General features: G+C 43.6%; 1 protein-coding gene across 1 annotated transcript in view; it reads left to right on the top strand.

The window, feature by feature from the left end:
• GPR50 (G protein-coupled receptor 50) overlaps window positions 1–17708 on the top strand; it is a 60568-nt gene extending 42860 nt beyond the window's left edge. Inside the window, exon 2 of the mRNA XM_014881561.2 lies at window positions 11129–17708. Coding sequence (XP_014737047.2) covers window positions 11129–11997 — 869 coding nt within the window. The 3' untranslated portion in view covers window positions 11998–17708. The remainder of the gene's footprint in view (window positions 1–11128) is intronic.
• The last annotated feature ends 2201 nt before the right edge of the window (window positions 17709–19909 follow it).

Below are 19909 nucleotides of genomic sequence, written 5' to 3'. Positions count from 1 at the left end.
ATGATCTAAATCTAGCCCATCGGGCTTTTTTGTTTGATAAAATATGTTTTTCAAAGAAAAAGGTCTTCTGAAGAAAAGCTAATCAATTGCAGCACAGCACTCCTTGTAAGGCATACCAGGACTGTGCTGTAGCCCACAACTAGGCTATTACCTTGGAGATAATTTGGATCCAATTTATATTTCTTTTTACAAAGTCTAGTGGCAAATGCTGTGCAGAAGAGCACAGGTGATTGTCACCCTGCTTACTGCCCTAACACCCAAGCCTTCATTTAGGTAACCTAGAATTGGTTCAGAATGAGTTAAGCACTAAATGGCTTTCCTCAATGGAAACATTTTTGTGTGATGACTATTTCTTAAGTAGCATCATCATTTCCATATGCAATTCAAGAGAATTGTAAAGAAAAATTCCCACCAACTAAGCTGGAAGAGTTGGGACTGGAGAGACATCCCTGGTATGTCAAGGCTGGGAAATCAAGACAAGTTGTTAATTTTGGCAGGGCAGCATCTGCTCCTTTGCAGTGGATGTCTGTGGTTTTAGTGACTGGTGCTGACACTGAGGTTTAGTCAACAAACTCTGCTGGTGAGGCAGAAAGAGAAGCAGAAGCAGCTCCTGGGTTCAGCTGTGGTGGTTCAGCAGGGCTCTCCAGGGCAATCAGACAAGATTTTTAACACTAAAATGAGCTGTGTGACTGTACGCTCTGCCTGACAGCTGCCTAGGAATTGGGTGCCTGCACACAGCCCCTTTCTGGGAACACACTTTGACCAACACCAATAGCAAAGGAGTGTTACTAAGTCTATTAAGCCTGAGTTGACAGATTTTTTTCTAGAATAGTAACAGATGGCAAATGGTGGCAGTACAGCTGCTAGGGCTGGGAGAGGCTGGATGTTGGTTTGTCGTTTCAGTGGATGCTGGCAATAATTCATATTTATGTTTATACAGTGTCTTTCCTCTTTGAGAGCACTGTACAAACCAGATGATAAATAATGGGCCTGGAGTTACTGCAGGCTGGTAGAGCTCATGGCTGTGCCCATGTGGCCAATGTGGGAGGGTAAACGTAAGGGCATTGGCCTGTGCTTCCTACACAGCCTGTATGTGGATGAGGCAGCTGTTTTGTATAACATAGCTCCACTCAACAGGAGTTTCAGGCAGAAAAGGAGGGTAAACAGCTGGAATTCAGGGGGCAACACTGGTATCCAGGGTGTCAGGTGCTAGTTTGGGTACCTGGACTGACATCTGGCTGTGTGGAGTTTTGTATAGACTCTTCCCAAAGGTATCTGTGTCCCACAAAAAGCTGCCTTAGGGAGTAGGTAGCCACCAGCCATGCTGTCCTTGCAGTCAGACATGGCATCTGAGGCTCTGCAGATCACCTGGTACTGACAGAGGTGCTGAGGCTTCCTCTCACTCTGTGGAAGTTGGGGGATGGCTCCAAAGGCCTCTTGACTTTTACACTTACTCTCCATCAGCCTTGCTGAGATGTGCTGTGAAGGCAGGCAGTGTTTCCAGGCCCATCTTCAGTCCAAGAATTTGGAATTGATACGAGAAGAAATCAAGATTTTGTGTGGATTGACTCACTATCTCACAGTGTTACTGCAGGAGATGAGTTGGTGGATATAACAGTGAAATGACAGAAATCTGGGGCTCATAACCAGAAAGGGCACTTTTTAGCACTTCTTTTGTATTTATTAGGAGCTGGATCAAGACCACTGCTTATTCCTCCTCCATTACTTGCAGATTCAGTTGCCATAATTGCACCCAGGAAAAATATCACCCTAGCAAGAGCTAAGTTTACAAATCCATAAGAATTACAGCACTGTGGTTTTCCCTCATGCAAAGTATCAGAACTTCCAGGAAAACACAGGAAGAAGTCATTAAAAGGCACTTAAATGAACATTAAATGGCATTTTAGAAACTTGAAAAATGTTGAAGGTAGATAAAATGTCAACTTTATGTACTTTTTCCTTTCTTTATACTATATTCAGATCATCTTTTCGGGAAGGAGTGCTCAAGGTAAGCAGGATGTGTTAGGATTAATGGGTAAGAACATTTGGAAACTTGCCAAACACTGTTTGGGATGGTGTAAAAACTTATTTTTCTTTAAAAAGTATTTGAAATTCTGAAGATGGAGAAGTTGCTCTGCATTGGTACCAAAAGAGGGCTGACCACTTTTTAAGGGTTCAGAAGAAGACACAATTAAATAATTTTTATTCATTTGAGAGTGAATGTCCAAGCTACCATTTGTGTAACAGCAACAGAAAAATCCTCCCCTTTACATTGCTTCCAGTGTACAGGTAAGTGATATAAGGAAAGATACAAAATCATGCTAATAGGGCTCTTCTCCAATTTCTAGCTAGTTTCCACAGAACTTCTGAGCTCAGCTAAGGCTGTGAATCTGGCTGATCTTAGCCAAATGAAAGTTATGAATCTCTGGGGTGTGAACACTGCCAACTATTGTCTTTTTCTGCACTCAGTTAGAGTGGTCACAATTGGATGTTTCTGCCACTCTTTCTCAGTCAGGCTCACCTCAGCCTCCAGCAAAGTCAATTCCTGAGATCCCCCCATAACCCCAGCAATTAAAACAGGTTCTTCTCCCACATGTCCTGATGGTATTAATGTACACTGTGAACCAGTGTCAACCAATGCACTGTGTTCCTGTGGCTCTGATGTGCCAGGCCATCAGATCCACACTGTCTAACAGACTAGGTTTTCCTGTGCCTCTACCTGGCTAGAGGCAGGGCCCCTCTAGCCCTGGTTATTATTTCTCTCCTGGGCATACATACTGGAGGTTCTTTCAAGGGGATCTGACAGATCATCCTCCCTTCTGTAATAGCCTGCACCTTGGTCATGGGAGGCTGAGGCTACCCTCACTTTAGTGGAGTTCCCTCTGTTAGTGTTCCCCTCCCTGAGTTGGCGCACCCGTGCTGCCAGGACAGAAGTGGGTTTCCCATCCCACCTTCTCATGTCTTCCCCGTGGTCACGTAGAAAAAAACCACAGGTCAGCACGTGGGGTGTACCCTCTCTCCCTAGCTGGGGGGTGTTGGGCTCCACTTTTGGGATCCATGACTCGCACTGGTGCTGCACTGATCTTCCTCACCTCTTCCCTTATCTCCTTCATCTCCTCCTTAAACTCCTCTCTGAGGTCCTTAGCCACAGCAGAGACATGAGCCTGCACTGGGCCAGCCATCATACTTTGATAATTCCTGAGCCTGTTGGCAACAGAACCCACTGTCACTTGGTTGGTATCAGCATCAATCATTGCAATAAAGGGGGTATATTGAGATGGGCCCAGGTTTGCCAGATTCCACAACATCTGCCCTTGTGCACCTGACCTTGTCAGGGTCATTGTCATGCTGTCCATCCCTCCCAAAGAGCACCTCCAGTACTGCCACTTCTCTCAGCTTTTGGATCCCTTCCTCAAGGGTATTCCAACGTGTTCTCTGGTGGTGCTCCTGCATTCTCTCTCTGTGGACAAACTTCTCTCTCACACTCATTAAAAGTCGCTCCCAGAGGGAAAGGAGACCTGTCTCCCTTACAAATACCTGGTCCACACCTGAGTCCTGGGTCAAGGCTCCCAAATTCCTTGCCTCAGTACCATCCAGTTGCACACCTGTACCCATAAGGTCCCAGACCCGCAGTAACCAGGTTGTAAAAGGCTCACGGCCCCGTCGTACAATGTCTTTTCGCAGGTTACGGAGACTCTCGTATGACAGGGACTCGGTGATGATCTCAACTTCTGGCTCCCCTGCTGGTTGTGAGGGGCCCCCTTCCTGACCCTTATTATCTAGGTGCCTTGTTTTCATCTTAGATTTTCTAGTCTCCACAGGGGCAACTGCTGCTGGCTGTGAGTGCCCTTGCAGTTCAGCTGGAACCTGGACAGATGTAACATCTGTGGGTCCCACTGCTGCACCATCAGAGTCTCCCTCTTTAAGGCAGGGGGAGGGTTTTTCACTACCTGGGGAAAGGTACTCCTTCAGCATCTGGCTCATCTCATGTATCTTCTTCACTACCACCCCCACCGGCTCCGGGTGTTTCCTTTCTGAGGTGGGCTCTGGGGCAAGGTCAGGCTCTGGGGCAGGGTCAGGCTCTAGGGTATTATCCCTAGTTTCTTGGACAGGATCAGGCTCTGGGGTAACCTCACTAATCCCTGGGGTAGGTATCAGGGTTGTTATCCAAGTCAATCTCCCCTTATCTCTGAATGTTAGATAGAACAGGTTTAACAGGGATATAAGCAACACTAGCCACAGTATAATGTCATTAGCGTTTAAAGCGGATTTGAACCCCTTGAAGACTGGTGGGGTGGACTTCAAAAACGGTGTGATGGGTTGGGAGAAAATTTCACCTGCTGCCACTTCCTCACAGTAAGTACCATTATTGAAGTAGCCCCAGAAACACACACTTAGAGTGCAATAGCTCTGAATCCATGTGGCCGTCTTCCAAAGAAAATTAAAAATTCATGAATTCCTCAACTGATTAACCCACAAAATGAACCGGATAATAGCCACAGTAACCTTGGTTATGAGACTCATGTTTAAAAAAGGGCTTGCAAATGGGAGAGATATAGCAGTGACCACATGGAGGCCAATCCAGGGTAAGCTGGACAGCATGGTGTCACCTACCACAAACTTGGGTAACTCAAGAACTGTTATCCCCTTTTCTACCCCTCTCTCAATGCCCTCAGGCAATGCCCCACGTTCTGGGCACCAAAATCTGTCTTGGTTTGAAAGACAGGTATGGTCTAAGGAAAGGCGAGAACCCCTTTTCTGAGATGCAGAGTGCAACCCTCTTCCTTCTAATTATTATAGTTTCAAATCGGAGGCTTTCAGGCAGAAGATACGGGGATAGGAATAACAGTTCTTTACTGATATCTAACAAGGAAAAACAGCAGAAACAACAACAGCTTTAAAAATTGACAAAAAACCAGAACAGTATAGCTCAGTTTCAGTTCATTTTGGCCACAGGCCCTCTCTCCCTGCGCTCAGTTCCCGGTGCTGTGGGCAGGGCAGGTCCCGCGCAGTTGAAGAGGGCTGGGTGATGGCAGCAGCGGCCCAGGGGTGAGAGGGATGGAGGGGGGAGTCGCTCACAGTGTCGGTCGTGGTGCTCAGCAGAGTGTCCAGAGGTAGTAGGATGAAGTGGGAGAGCAGCAGAGCGGTGTTTGACAGCTGGGAATGTGGCTCTCGGCGCTGGGATGGCGGAGAGGATGCTAGATAGGAGCTCCAGCCATCTTCATTCCACTCCACCAGCGAGCGAGAGAGTGAGAGCCAGAGAGCCCAGGCCCCTGTCCCACCTTTCCTTTTCCAGTCTGCCCCTATCCCCCACCCCCCGCAAGAGAAAACTATTGCTACTAAGGTGTAGCCACAAATACTTAGCATAACAATGGGAAAAATTCCACAGAAAGAAAAGGGAACAATTCAACCCCCAACAGATGTGGTTTATAGTATAATTATAGTAGTAGTATTGCAGTATTAGTAGTAGTATTGCAGTAGAAGTCACTGTAAACATACCAGTTGCATCAATAAGCTTGCAGCATTTTGTTTAATATCTTCACTGATCATCTGGATGAGGGGATTGAGTCAACTATCAGTAAATTTGCAGGTAACACCAAGCTGGTAGCATGTGTCAATCTGTTGGAGGATAGGAGGACTTCACAAAGGGACCTGGACAGGCCGAATAGACTGGTCAAGTCCAATAAAATGAAGTTTAATAAATCCAAGTGCCACCACTTTGGCCACAACAAACCCCCCGCAGCACTACAGGCTAGGGACAGAGTGGCTGGACAATGCCCAGGTAGAAAGGGACCTGGGGTTCTGGACAACCAAATGAACATGAGCCAGCACTGTGCCTGGGTGGCCAAAAAGGCCAGTGGCATCCTGGCCTGTATCACGAGTAGTGTAGACAGCAGGACCAGGGACATAATTCTTCCCCTGTACTCAGCTCTGAGTCCGCACCTTGAGTGCTGTGTTCAGTTCTGGGCCCCTCCTCAGTTTAGGAAAGATGTTGAGATGCTTGAGCATCCAGAGGAGGCAACAAGGCTGGTGAAGGGCCTGGAACACAAACCCTGTGAGGAACGACTGAGGGAGCTGGGGTTGTTAAGCCTGGAGAAAAGGAGACTCAGAGGTGACCTTATCACTCTACAGCTTCCTGAAGGGTGGTTGTAGTCAAGTGGGGGTTGGTCTCTTTCTCCAGGCAACAACTGACAGAACAAGAGGACACAATCTTAAGCTGCACCAAGGGAGGTTTTAGAAAAAATTCTTCACTGAAAGAGTGATTGTGCACTGGAATCATCTCCCCAAGGAGGTTGTGGAGTCACTTTCCCTGGAGATGTTTAAAATAAGACTGGACGTGGCACTCTGTGCCATGGTTTAGTTGATGTGGAGGTGTTAGGTCATAGGTTGGACTAGGATGATCTTAAAGATCTTTTCCAACCTAGTTCATTCTGTGATTCTGTAATCTGTTATTGTGTATCTTAGCACATTTTTATCAATACAGATTTTTAAACCTTCTTTCTATAGCTGTCAGTTAATCTGGCAGAAGCTGGACAGACACCAGCGTCTGATCTCACTGCTGGAAAGAGGTTGGAACAGCAAGGTGACTGGTCATGCAGTGAGCCCCATGGCACTCATCCATTGTGCTCATGGGTCAGCTTCTTACTTGCTGCCTTTGAAGCTGTTATATGTGGTTTTGTTTGCCTCAAAATGCTGTGCTGGGCACTGTCTATTTGGGAGCAACGTGAATCTCTGCACAGAAGGTGGGAGGAAGCAGCAGCCTGGACAGCAGCCTCGCTTGGAGCTTGACTGTTCCAGGTGAGCAGAAGTTGATGAACACAACTGTGTTTCTGCTTTGGTGCAAATCCTGTCGCTCAGGACAATTCAGCTTCAGGATTGGGTGCACAGGTAACAGTGCTAACTTCAGGTTGCATTTAGCATCTCTATGTTGTTCACCTGAAGGAAACAGTTTTGTAGTTCTGTAATACTTCAGCAAGGAATGTAAAAGAACTTCACATGAATAACAAAGAAACATTTTGATATGCATAAAAAGTGACAACTTTCAGAAAAATATTTCATCTCCTTCTTCCCCCCTCACCTTTTAACTTTGGATCTGGGTTCAGGATCATAAACCACAGCCTGTAAAGGACAGCCCACAGCTGCTGTGTGGGAAAAGTAGGGAGAGGACGGATCTGTGCAACTGAAGCTTGGACACCAGGGGATTTCCAACAGCCTCTTGAGGCAGGCAGTGCCAGTGACCCTGGTGTTTGTACAGTGATGATCAGTTAATCTCTGTAGAACGATACCTTTTTGGACGAAAGTCAGGTCCTGTTGGGGCAGCCTGCCAGTGAAGACTTTTGCATATGTGGTTTATTGATTTGCAGAATTCATGTTTCCACATTTCCTAGGACCAGGGCTTAACAATAAATCCTCAAATAACCTGTGTTGTTGGATAATCCAGGCAGAATGAAGTAGGGCCAGGGAACTGCTGTTGTACAGGAGCAGACTGCTGGAGTGCACAGAAATAGATTTATAGGAGCAGAGGGGGAGCTCAAAGAAGTTCTAGGGCACAAGATGTTCTGGGATAAATTCCTTTTTGCATCAGTTGCACAAGCCTATAATCTGCTCTACAGCTGGGCTTCAGGTTGTTTGGAGTTGTTTTTTTTTCCTCAACAATTGTGGATTACACTGTGAACAGTGTATTGTACCTCTATAATCTGTAGCTTTGTGTTGGACTTCTGTAATGTAAAAGAATTTATAGTTTCTCTGAAAATGTGGACAAGTTTGTATTACCAGTGTTACACTTACCTTTCTCCACCATTCCTGCCTCTTCACTTATGACTCTGTAACTGCGGGATGCAGCACAGTGACATGAGCCAGTTTATACTACGTAGAAATTTAAAAATGGACAGAAAATGTGAAAGCTAATAAGGAAATATAGTCACATACCAACAAAGAGAAAAAAATACATCTGAAAATAGTGTTGCAGAAGCAGATAAATTTAAATTGCAGATAAAGCCCTGCTGGTATTATTTATGGCCCAGACTCCTCAGTTTTATAGTGGAAAAATGTAAAAAATCCAGTAATGAAGATCATTGGCAGGAGACTGCTCTTTACCTTTCCTAAAAGCCATGTATTAGACGGCTTCCCATTCTGCAGTGTCTTTGGGAAGGAGGGTTCAACCTCATCCTGCAGAGGGAAGGACACAAGCTGCTGATGCAGGGCTCAGCACACAGTGGTCTCATAGCAAACGAGGGACTGCAAGGCTAAAGCAATGTTTAACTCAGATTATTCCTATTTTAATAATTAGCCAATAGCCAGTTCCCACACTTTGAAGGGCATGTTCTGCTTTGGTGGCATGCAATGTGCCGTCTGTTTTCAGTACTCAGCCATTAAAATGCACTGATTTCCAGGACTGACCTGCGAGTGGCTGTTATATAATTCTGACTTGCCTCTTCATCTCACCAGAAGAAAAGGATGAAGTTGAGTGCATCTCCACATAAACTGGGAGATGAGATTGTTTTTGTGAAATAGTACTGAATGAACGTTTCTGGCTGTATTTCCAGGCACCCAGCACCCTGCACAGGCATAGGTCTGCTGGTGGGTAGGAGAGGTGAGACTGCACCATTGAAGGTACAGAGCAGGGGAGGGCAGGTTTGCTCCCTGAGTGGAGGATATTATTATTTTCTTCATAAAACCATCTCATTCTCTCCCTGCAATGAAGTTGTATCAAAATAATGCACACAATACTGTACTCTTGGATTGAATTCAAAATATGAAGTTCATCCTGTGGATATTGTTTCTCTAGATATTTTTCCTTATATTTTTATTTCCTTTCAAATATTCAAGTTGGTTAAGAAAGACCAGCAGAAATGGCTTATTTCTTCCAGCAGCTGACAGTGAAGTGAGACTAGTAATTTTCCCTATGATTTTTCTAAGCTTTGGATTAAATCCACGGATGTGATGTTTTAAGTAGGGAATATTGAGCTTTGTTCTGCTCTGCCTGGTTCAGAACTGGATGTTGAATGTGTCTCTTTCATGCCCAGAAAAAGCAGAGACTTTCTTTCTTGCTGCCTGTGTATAAGTGTGTATCCAAGTAGGACAAGTCTGGTGAAGTGGTCCAGTTAGTGGAGTCTGTCTCCTAACTTGGATTGCTGATATCTATATGTCTCTGTTTTGCTCTCTTGAAAATTGTTTTAGAAAAGGTTTCCAAAAAGAAATTCTGGTGCTGGGGACACATTTTCTTTTTGTTGAAGTGCGTATTTTTGTTCAAGTGAATAAAAGCTTTTCTGCAGAAGAGCATTCCCTCTCTGGGGTACCTGGAGCATCGCTAAGCCTGGCTACAGTTGGTTCTGCCCTTGACAATGGGCATAAATGGAATCAATTATATGGGGGACCAGGTTCAGTAACTGCATTTTAAAAGGCTTTCAGTAAATTATTAAATTAGCAAGAAAGCAGCATGAGGCCCTGCAGACACAGAAGCTGTGTGCTGTGGTAAACTTGTGTATGTAAAATTTCTCTCTAAAAAGATTTTAGCATTTCACATGACCTCTGCTAATACTTATTTCTAAATGACAGTCTGTGTCAGCTGCCTCAGTTCCACACGGCCAAGACTATTCTCCAATCTGGAGTGTTTTCCGGTCAGCATGAAGTGGCCTAATATGATCTGTTGACTTGTCTTGATAGCTTTTGTTGGCACAAACATAGCCATGACCCAACTGCAATGGCAATGCAGCCATGCTTTCCAACAGCCCTTGGGTGTCTTTTCCAAGTGGTAAAGCCTGTGACCTGGTTGAATCAAGATGCAAGAGAGTCTTTTCAGGGATACTGCATAAAAATACCTCTTTTTAGTAATTTAAAAATTATATATCTGCTCCACAGACAGCAGGATATGAGGATTTGAAGAGAAGGCGCAGGTGTGATCAGTTGGGTGGGATGTTACCTGTATCACATGGGACACAGGTATTCACACCTTAAATGTGTTACGTACAACTCTATTCTCTACATATACTCTCTCTATGTGTATATATATCTGCTATCTAGTAATATTTTCCTTCACACAGCTGCAGATACACCTAAAGGTTGCAGAGTTAGGAAAATGAACTATTTTTTCTAGTGTGCTGTCCCCTAACTGAACTGTTGAGCTCCTGCCGAAATTATACTCTGTGTGGTCATCAAAATGCTGAGTCTTGACAGATGTGCTTTTCAACATTATAGCTAGTCTTGTAGTTACACCAGTTCCCACAAGACCTCAGGGTCCTTTTTTTAATGCAACCCTCTATGCTGACTGGCAAACTGAACAGAAAGGCTTTTTGCCTCCCTGAAAATACACCAGATTCATGAAATGAGCAGCAAGTACTGTTAGAAGGTCACTGGTTACCCAGGTAACCAGATGTTGTCCCACACAATGCAGCATTTTCAATCCAATAAGGCTGAAATTATTTTATATTTGCAGACTCTCAACTCTGTTGTAGAGTCTAAATGAACAACCTGCAGAACATACTCTGCAGAGATGGCTGACTGCAGCTTATTAATCGCATTCTCTGCTTAGGACCAGACAGTGAAGAAGTGACTGACCTTCCATATTGAACTGGACAACTTTAACATTAAAAGAACAGGAAAATACACCAAATAAGATAAGCACATCAAGGCTGGCTACACCATTGTTCCTCGAAGAACGCACAATCCTTAGCATGAACAGTACAGAAATTCTGGTGAATGCATACCTGCTTATATGCAAAAGAACAAAAGAGACCTTTCCTGTGAAACTACTGTCAGTGAAATGAATAAACCACTGAAAACATAACTTGCCTACCATACTCCTTTGGTCAGAGAATCAGGCTGGCTGATCAACAAGGAGAACAAATTCTTTCTCTCCTCACAACTTAGAGGACCACAGGTACCTGACTTCCAAAGGGTAACACTTCCAGTGTAGACTATTCCTAAGAAGGAAGATGCAGATCAGTCATGTGTAGTTACTTTCCATTGCTGTCACTAGTAGAGCAAAGTCCTATTTTCTAGGATTTCAAATTCCAAGTGGAGACTAGGGTGAAATCCATCAGAAGACTTTGGCCTAAAGAGGAGTTTTGAGGTGCAAGTTGTCCATCTGGACCTATGCTAACCTCACATGATCTCTTCTTTTTTGTAGGTAACATCTTTGTTGTCAGCTTGTCTGTTGCAGACCTCATGGTTGCAGTTTATCCATACCCTCTGATCTTAAGTGCCATCTTCCACAATGGATGGACCATGGGAAATATCCACTGCCAGATAAGTGGGTTCCTGATGGGCTTAAGTGTCATTGGGTCCATTTTCAACATCACGGCGATTGCAATCAACCGCTACTGCTACATCTGCCACAGCCTTCGGTATGATAAGCTCTTCAACCTGAAGAACACTTGCTGCTATCTCTGCCTGACCTGGATACTCACAGTGGTGGCAATCGTGCCTAACTTCTTTGTTGGCTCCTTGCAGTATGACCCCCGGATTTACTCCTGCACCTTTGCCCAGACAGTGAGCACATCATACACCATCACGGTGGTAGTGGTTCACTTCATTGTTCCACTCTCTGTTGTGACATTTTGCTACCTACGGATCTGGATTTTGGTGATTCAAGTCAAACACCGGGTGAGACAAGACTGCAAGCAGAAACTCAGGGCAACTGACATCCGAAACTTCTTGACTATGTTTGTGGTTTTTGTCCTTTTTGCTGTGTGCTGGGGACCACTAAACTTTATTGGCCTTGCTGTTTCAATTAATCCTTCAAAAGTGCAGCCACACATTCCAGAATGGCTTTTTGTCCTGAGCTATTTTATGGCCTATTTTAACAGCTGCCTCAATGCTGTGATCTATGGGCTTCTTAACCAGAATTTTCGGAAGGAGTACAAAAGAATATTGCTGACACTGTGGACTCCCAGGCTGCTGTTCATTGATGTGTCCAAGGGTGGGACAGAAGGGATGAAAAGCAAGCATTCTCCAGCCATAACAACTAACAACAACCATGCGGAAATACACCTATGAGTCAGGACAGTACTATTTATTCTGGATTAAGTATATATAAGAGCCTTTCTAGCTGGGTGCATTGCACAGCTGGTGTTGTCCTCATGCAAGGAAGGAGTCTGCAACCTTTCATGCTTAGCTTGACATTGCTACGACATCAAGGCTTTGAGTAAGGATTTTCAGAATGGAAATGACTGATTTTTATTTTTTTTTTTTTAATATGTCATCTTTCACTGTGTGCCTAATTAATCGGTTTGGTTGCTTTTGTCACAAGCCTGCCAATACCCGAAAAGGGAAGCATTCAGAGTGCATGGAGAAATGCAGTTATGCTTGAAATGCAACCTTCAAGGGGCAGTAAAATTTCCATTTATTACACACAAACCTTTCTCCCCTCCCTCTGAGTTCTATTTTTCTAGCATTAACTTAGCCCAAACTGTATCAAACAAAGTGTAAACTGCATGGCTTTTTACATTTTAGATAGGCAACTGTATTAGCCAGCGGATGTATGTATAGGCATGGTGTGTGTTTTCCTTTTTATTTCCTCTTAGGTTTAGGAACTAGCCTGGGCTAGATGTGAGGCAGAAACCAGACCAGTGTGTGCCTGATGCACTCATTTGAATTAAGTTTCTACAGACATTAAGTACCATTGCACTCTCCTTCCCAGGCCACAAGTAAGTATTGTGACATATGACATAATCTAATTGCAGTAAGATACTTGGAGCCTGATTCTAATTTAGGCAGTACCCTGTCACGGCCAGCAGTCATTCCAAACATCTTTCAAAAGTCACTGCTACATGAACATCACAATAAAAAAGATAAACATAGCAGAGTCCCATCTGTGTAACACAGATTGCAACTTTTAAGTTCTAGTAACATTTACACTTGTAGACAAAGGTAGAAGGGGAAAGCAGTGTTTGTTCCAAAAATCCCTCCTTTTGCCCATCACAGAACATGAATTTGCTGATAGAAGAAAAACTGGAGATTTTCCCCCCCATTTTATTCACACACAGAACTGTCATTAACTCATGCAGTGGAGAGACGAAAGCTACTTAAGCATAATTATGTATCAGTTCTGTTAAAGACTGGGCTGTGCTATCTGTATCATTGGAAACAATGTCATGAAGTGCTGGAGAGGCCGGTATCACATTAGACATAAGCACATGGGCAAAGATAAGGCTGTTTCTTTAATGGAGTATGAAAGAGGGCTGTGTGTGTGACGGCAGCTGTCTGTAGATATGACTTCTTTGTTTCCTTAGCTTCATTGTGAATTCATCTCTTTATGGCTTTAAATATGCAGATCCTGCTTTGAAACAATCCCATAAAATCAACAGGTAAGACTCTCCTGGTGCAACTCTACCTTCAGGTTAGCACACCTGCCTTGATGGCAGTGTGCTGAGTGGCACAGAGAGAAAGGGGCAGGTCTGAGCCATGGGGGTCTAACGAGGACAGCAGGCAGCCCTGCCCCTGGTCAAGGACTGCAGTCTTCTCTCTTTGGTTCTAGTCAAAGCAGGACTAGTTCCCAGCACTGAGCCCTGAAAGACCAAGACCAGATTTTGTACATGCCTGGAGATGGAGGTATGTAGGAATTCCTCAAAGCCTGAGCAGGCTGTGTGCCTAATCCTTAGTGAAGATAGTAAGCCATTTTGTGCACTGCTTACAGAAACCAACTTGCTGGTGAATGTCCCTTCTGCTGATTTATTCGGGGAAGAAGAATTGAGAGAAATTAAGCCCCTTTCTGAAGTGAGCCAAGGAACTTTGCATGCTGTGTTGCCTCCATGTGGATTGAGTGCCTCTGCTGCTGGTGCTGCCATGTGGTGAAGGTCACTGCAGTACCGGGGGACCCCTGCATTTATAGGGTGCCCTGTCACTTAGGAAGTTTCAAACTTGAACATCTCAGCCACTTCAGATGAATGTTGTTTTAAAATGCATTTGCAGCCAGCCTCCCATAATAGGAATCAAACTGAGTTCTGTTTTGGCCTCTTATTCTGCCTCAGCATGGCCAAATAAAGGTATTTGACCCTCAGAAATAACTGTTGTCTGTTCGCCTTCCAGAAAAACCACTCTGGATGTATTCACACCATTCCAAGCAAGCAAAATCACTTTGAGTTAAACTTGGATAAGAAGAGCACTGAGGGTACATAACTGCAGGAAGTGTTTGTCTCATCATGCCAGGGAGATGTCCTGTGTTCCATGACTAGTCTTCAAAGTCATTTGCAGTTAGCCACAACAGTCAGTTAGAATCACATTAGCAAATAATTTGAAGCATCTAGCGCCGAGTGAAATATATGCTTTAAGGCAATTGTGAAGAATCTTGTTCTAAGTTTGCCAGTTATCTCAAATACCCCAAAATTGGGGTTTCATCTTATAGATTATTGCCTTTTTAACTGAGTGTTCAGTGAAGGTAATGTGGTATGGGGTTTTTTTATTTTATTCTTTAAGCTTGTATTTGCACTATTTCTTATTCCTGCTTCAAAGTTAACAGCCAGCAAGTATTTGAACCAAACAAGTCCAAAGAGGTCCTGAACAGGCAACCTGTGAGAGTCTCCTCAACACCTGGCAGGAATAGGAGCAACAGGAGCGTGGTAGGGCATCTCCTCAGGATTCACATGGTCACTGCTTAACCAAACTATGCAAAACGATCTGCTCATCTTCTGCCACAGGATCCGAGCCCAGCTCCTGCCCAGATCTCTGTGGGGACAGGCAAAGTACCCGCTGTGCTGGAGTGGGTCTGAGCAGCTCCCTGCAGTGCACACCCCACAGGCTGGGGATGGCTCTTCGGTGGGTACGGGGTTGCTCTGGCAGCACATGGAGCACAGCCCCGGCATGACTTGTTCAGAAGGGCTCTGTGTGTCCCAGAGAGGTGCCCAGGGCTGGGCTGATTCAGCCACCATGTCTGGAGGCTTGAGCTCAGTCCTCCTGGACCTGAGGTTTGCAATATGAACCATGGAAAGCAGGGAATGTGGCCTCAAACAGGAAACACTGTGCCATTTGTTAGCACTTTAAGAGAGGCAGCGCTTAGGATAGAATGGAGTTTTATATTGACTTATTTCAAAACTACCCAAGCAGCTCCTTATTTTTATGTTAGGGAATGATTAACAGGTTACAGAGAGTTTATTTTTGTTAATATTTGTTTACAGAAAAAGGGAAGTGTGTTTTAGCTGAGAATTCTGAGCAATGTCACAGTTTCCCTATGGCAATCTAGCTTTAATCCCAATTTGAGATTTCAGTGAGATCCCACAGTGTAAATCACATTCTGCTAATTCCACCTGTTTCATATCTGGCCTTAAGTCTCATTGAGATCATATTTAAACTAGTTTCAAATCTCTTGCTCTGAGTTTGATATGGTGTGTCAAATACCTATTCTCATCCCAAGCTCTAAAATTGCTGTCGTGGAAACTTAGGGAGAGGAAGTATTGCTGTGAAGGAAGATGAATCTCTTGCCACAAAGAAATATTTTTGGATGTTGCTAACGAATGTTGTTTCATAAATTTAAGAAGAATATAACCAATATATTTATATAGAAATGTGTATTGCATATGCTGTTTCCATTTTATGTTTAATTGAGAATCCTTCAGTATACTTTCCTATTGCCATTTTGTTCATAAAATAGATTAATTCCTTTTACCTGTTAAAAATGTAATAAATCTGCCATTGGACTACTTACTGATTTTTTTTATCCACTAGCAGTTACTTTTTAATAAATATTTGGAACATCAGCTTGAGTTTTGTTGACTCCCAGAAAGCAGATTGCATTGACAAGCGTACTTGAGTTCACACTATCTCAGCAGCCCAGCTTGGACCTGGAGGTGAATGACCCAGGACATCTGCAACATCTCCTTGGATCCACATGTTTTCTTCCACTTGCCTATAGGCCAGCTGCCTGATGCACTCTGGTCTTCTTCGTCAGGGAAGAAACTTTCTCCATTCAGTCATTGGTCTTCTCACTGTGTACCCCTTCAAGGGCCTTTGTCTTTCTTGTCCCTATCCGTTCCTATTCATGTATCTATCCGTGGAGTGCTATGGAAGCAGAGTTTGTCATATCCATTTCCTTGCTCTTTCCTGGGAAGGAAAGCACAGATGAGCTGTGAATGGGAGGATGTGGGAGCCAGGGTGGTTGCAAGTCAAGGCACAAGGTGGTGTTGGATTGTAGGGAGGGGATGGGACACAGAAGGTAACTGTGGGCTGGGGGCACAATGAGGGCTGACACATGCTTGGTCTCCATCACAGAGCTTTGCTGTGTACAAGATGTTCTATTTGTGTTTTTTTCCCCACCTCTGCTTTGGTGCAGGTTTTGCTACACTCATTTAGTTCTTCAGCCAATAGGTTCTATACACAGGTTGCACTGATTATATTCCCATGCTGACTTGGCTGGAGCTGTTCTGGAGGATTCTCTCTGCTGGTTGTGAAGCAGGGAATATGGGGGTATGGAGGGGTCCAATTGTAACTGCAAATTGAGCTCCTGTTTCTTAACCAGATGTCACATATAGCCATGATGTTCAGGTACTAGAGGCTGAAATTATCCAGTAAAACAAAGAACATCTATTAAACCAAAAAAATGCTGAAAAGCCATGGAGCAGACATGTTGAGTGAACAAGGGCTATTAATTCAATGACATCTCCTAGTAGTATTGTTACTTTTTTCCCTAATTTTTCCAACGGGCACTGGATTTCACCTGCTACTTCTACAGTGAAGCCTGCAATGCTTGGTGATGTGACACGCTGAAAGCAGTGTTTATGACAGTGGCAAATCTCAAAATGTCTCTGAGCAGAGCTGCCAGAAAACCCTTTCATGGGCTTGTACCTGCTATTTCTACCCTGTGGAACAGAATGAATTGAACTGTCAGAAGTGAGACAGTGTTATTTATTTATTTACTTGCCACAAAGTATAGTAACTGGGAGATAAGACAGAGATAATAAAACACAAGAAGTATGATAATTCAATACAAGGATAAAATCTTACTCATAGTGACTACTTAGAAATCAGTATTTGTCTTAACATATTTACCTCGAAGGTTGTAATTTATAACATGAAACCAGCCAGTAAAGAGCTATTGCATTAGTATTTAGAATTTGAAAAAATGTAAATCATTGGATCTAATGTGTTATTTATTACCACAAAAATCCTGAGATAAGAAATGCAGAATAAGTTCTCGTAAGAACTCTGTGATGGGATATGCAATTTTTTTCATTGGTGATAAGAACCATAAAATTCATATCACTCATGAACTACACTTGTGAATAGAAGCTCCATAATACTGTTAACTGAATTTTCATTTTCTAGTGCTTGTTTATAGTATCCATTATTCATGGACTATAAGTACTGTACAGCAGAGATAGAACTTGCAGTAGAGGGTGGGTCTCCAGAGCAAACAAGGTAGGTCTGAACCATTCACTGAAATACGTTTCTGTGCTTTCTTCCAAGCATGGTCTCCTAATAAGTTTTTTAACTCAAATGATTGCTTCTAAGAGATCAGGGAAACTTTAATATCTTTTGGATTAGGTGCAATGTCTGTACAGTCACAGCTTGCTTAGATTACCTTTTAAATAGACTTGAGCCATCAAACCATTTTATAAGTCTGTCCAGTTGAAGCACATAATTTATTTTGTATGTGGAATATCTTCTACATAGCACATTTAATAAACTGTTATGTCTTTCCTTCATCACTGTGCTTTTCCTGCAAGTAAAATTTCTGAATTTCCCTGGAAATAGGATGCAAAATTGTTTTCTCAACTGTAAGCAGGTTGCCTTGCCTCCATGTAGGCTTCCACTGGTTTTTAATAAGTGTGTAGGTTAGAGGTTTAATGTGGCATCAAAATACAACCATCTCCCGAGTGAAAAGTGTTTTGCAATTAAAAAAAAAAAAAAAGGGTGTGGAAAAAGCCCCCCAAAAATTTGCAGGGAGTAATTTTAATAGATGCTTCTGGTTGAAATAAGATATATTTGAAGGGATTGTACTTAAACTGGGACCTGACCAGGACAATGAAGTTAAGAAATCCCTTAAAATAAGAAATGACCCAAGGATTTTATGGCACAGGGACACGCAGGTGGCAGGGAATGGGTGTCTGGCTGCAGAGAAACAAGCAACACAGTAAGGAAAACTAAAGAAACATAGAGAAAACCAGAGCACACGTCAGAAACTATTGAATAAACACATGTATTGGTAGTTTAGTAAGATTTTGCTTTTTGGTCTTTTTTCTCTTTCCCTCCCCAGCTATCATTTAGTTGTAAATAAAATGGTTACTGTCCAGTGCTCCCAAAGGACAATTTCCTTTTGGTTTGTGTCTGGCTCTGGAGAACCCCAAGCTGTAGGAATGGCAATCTGGGCACAGCTTGGCCAGGCAGGGATACGATGGGGCTGATGAGCTGTCCCTGGGCAGGGGGGGAGCACCCAAGGGCTTAAATCTCCCTGGGGAGAGGCTCTGCTTTCCGAGGCAGTGTATGGCTGGAAGATGGATGTTTTTAATGCTGGGGCTACTGTGCCAGCCACGGGGAGGGAGGATTGCTTCCTTGACACAATGCTCTTTATGGGAAAGTCAAAAGATGTTCCAGAAAGCAGATGTCTCCTGTGGGGAACAGAGCTGCTCTGCCCTCATAGCCTGTGGCTTTCTCTGCCCTGCTGGTGGTGATGGAGGAATTAAGTGGTGACAAGGGGGTGTTTTTCACACACAGGACCTATCCTTCTTGCTGTGCCCCTCCCAGCCCACCTGTCATCACAGAGCTGCTGTACTCCTGACTGAAATGATGACACCAAGCTCCAGTACACCTAGCCCTTCCTGGGGCGTTGACTGGGGATGTGTAAAGAGACTCACGGCTGGTCTGTGAGCCAGAGAGGGTTAATGAATAAGGATTATTTCTGAAAAGTATTCTATCAAGGCCGTTGGCCTGGAGACCAAGAAGAGAAGAAGGAGAAAGAGATAAGCAGAAGAAATCCTCCAGCTGGGAAAAGTATTTTTAGAAAAGTCTTGTGAGAAACAGAGGTGGAGATGGGTTTAACACCAATGAATGTTATGTTGATCTATTGTAACCAATGAATAAAGTGTAAACTTTGTAGACTGTATAAAAGACGGCTTCTGAAATGTAGTGTGTCTATTTGTATGTCACGCCCGCCTCTACAGAGACAGGGATGTGGCTGGAGACAAATGACATGTCCGTCTGTGATCCATGTGACAAAAAGGTTTCCTTATTTTTCTGCATTCTCCTTAAATAGAGGGTTTTGAATTTCCTGGGTATACACATGTGATTGGTTATGGTCACAATTTACTCATTTCCTTGGCCAATGATACATCTGCACTTAGAGTTCAATAGATTAGCTGGGATTCTCTGTGTTTGTTCAAATCCATCCTCTCGTCACTCACTCAGGGACCTGCCTACTTACAGGCTGGCTGAGTTTCATGCTGCAGCTTTTAGACCAGCTGCAATGTAGCAGAGGGGTGTGAGAAAGTATTTAGGCAATGAACACAGGTTAAACTCTGCTTAGGTTAGTCATAACCAATCCATGCATGAAAGTGATAGCAGAGCCTTTGTCTTTGTCTTGAGCAGGGCATCAAAGGCATACCTTGAGGGGAATTAATTCTATGTGAGACTCTCCTGATGTCTGCTAGACCAGAAATTTCCCTCCTTCCCAGGCTCATCCCTTCCCTGAAGGCCACCACTGAAAGAGGAATAGACAGGTGAAGGAAAAAGAGATGAATTTTGACTTGAAGCCCTTTGGATTCTAGAGTAAATGTTATACAGCTTTCCAAATTGTATAGAAACATGTATATGAATATTATTTCTTTATTGACACAGCCTGGGTTTTCCTAGAGAAATCAAGACCAGTTGTACATTTCAAATTATTTGCTACAAAAATGTTCTAGGTTTTTTCCTTCTTGGTACTTCAGAGCAGATGGAAAACACAGCAGGTGCTGCTAATGTTTTTCTACCCTTCGAAAAA

Source organism: Sturnus vulgaris, chromosome 14 (assembly GCF_052056855.1).
Source record: "Sturnus vulgaris isolate bStuVul1 chromosome 14, bStuVul1.hap1, whole genome shotgun sequence".
NCBI lineage: Eukaryota > Metazoa > Chordata > Aves > Passeriformes > Sturnidae > Sturnus > Sturnus vulgaris.
The sequence above is the reverse complement of the archived record's forward strand: the minus strand, read 5'-3'. Positions and strand labels throughout refer to the sequence as shown.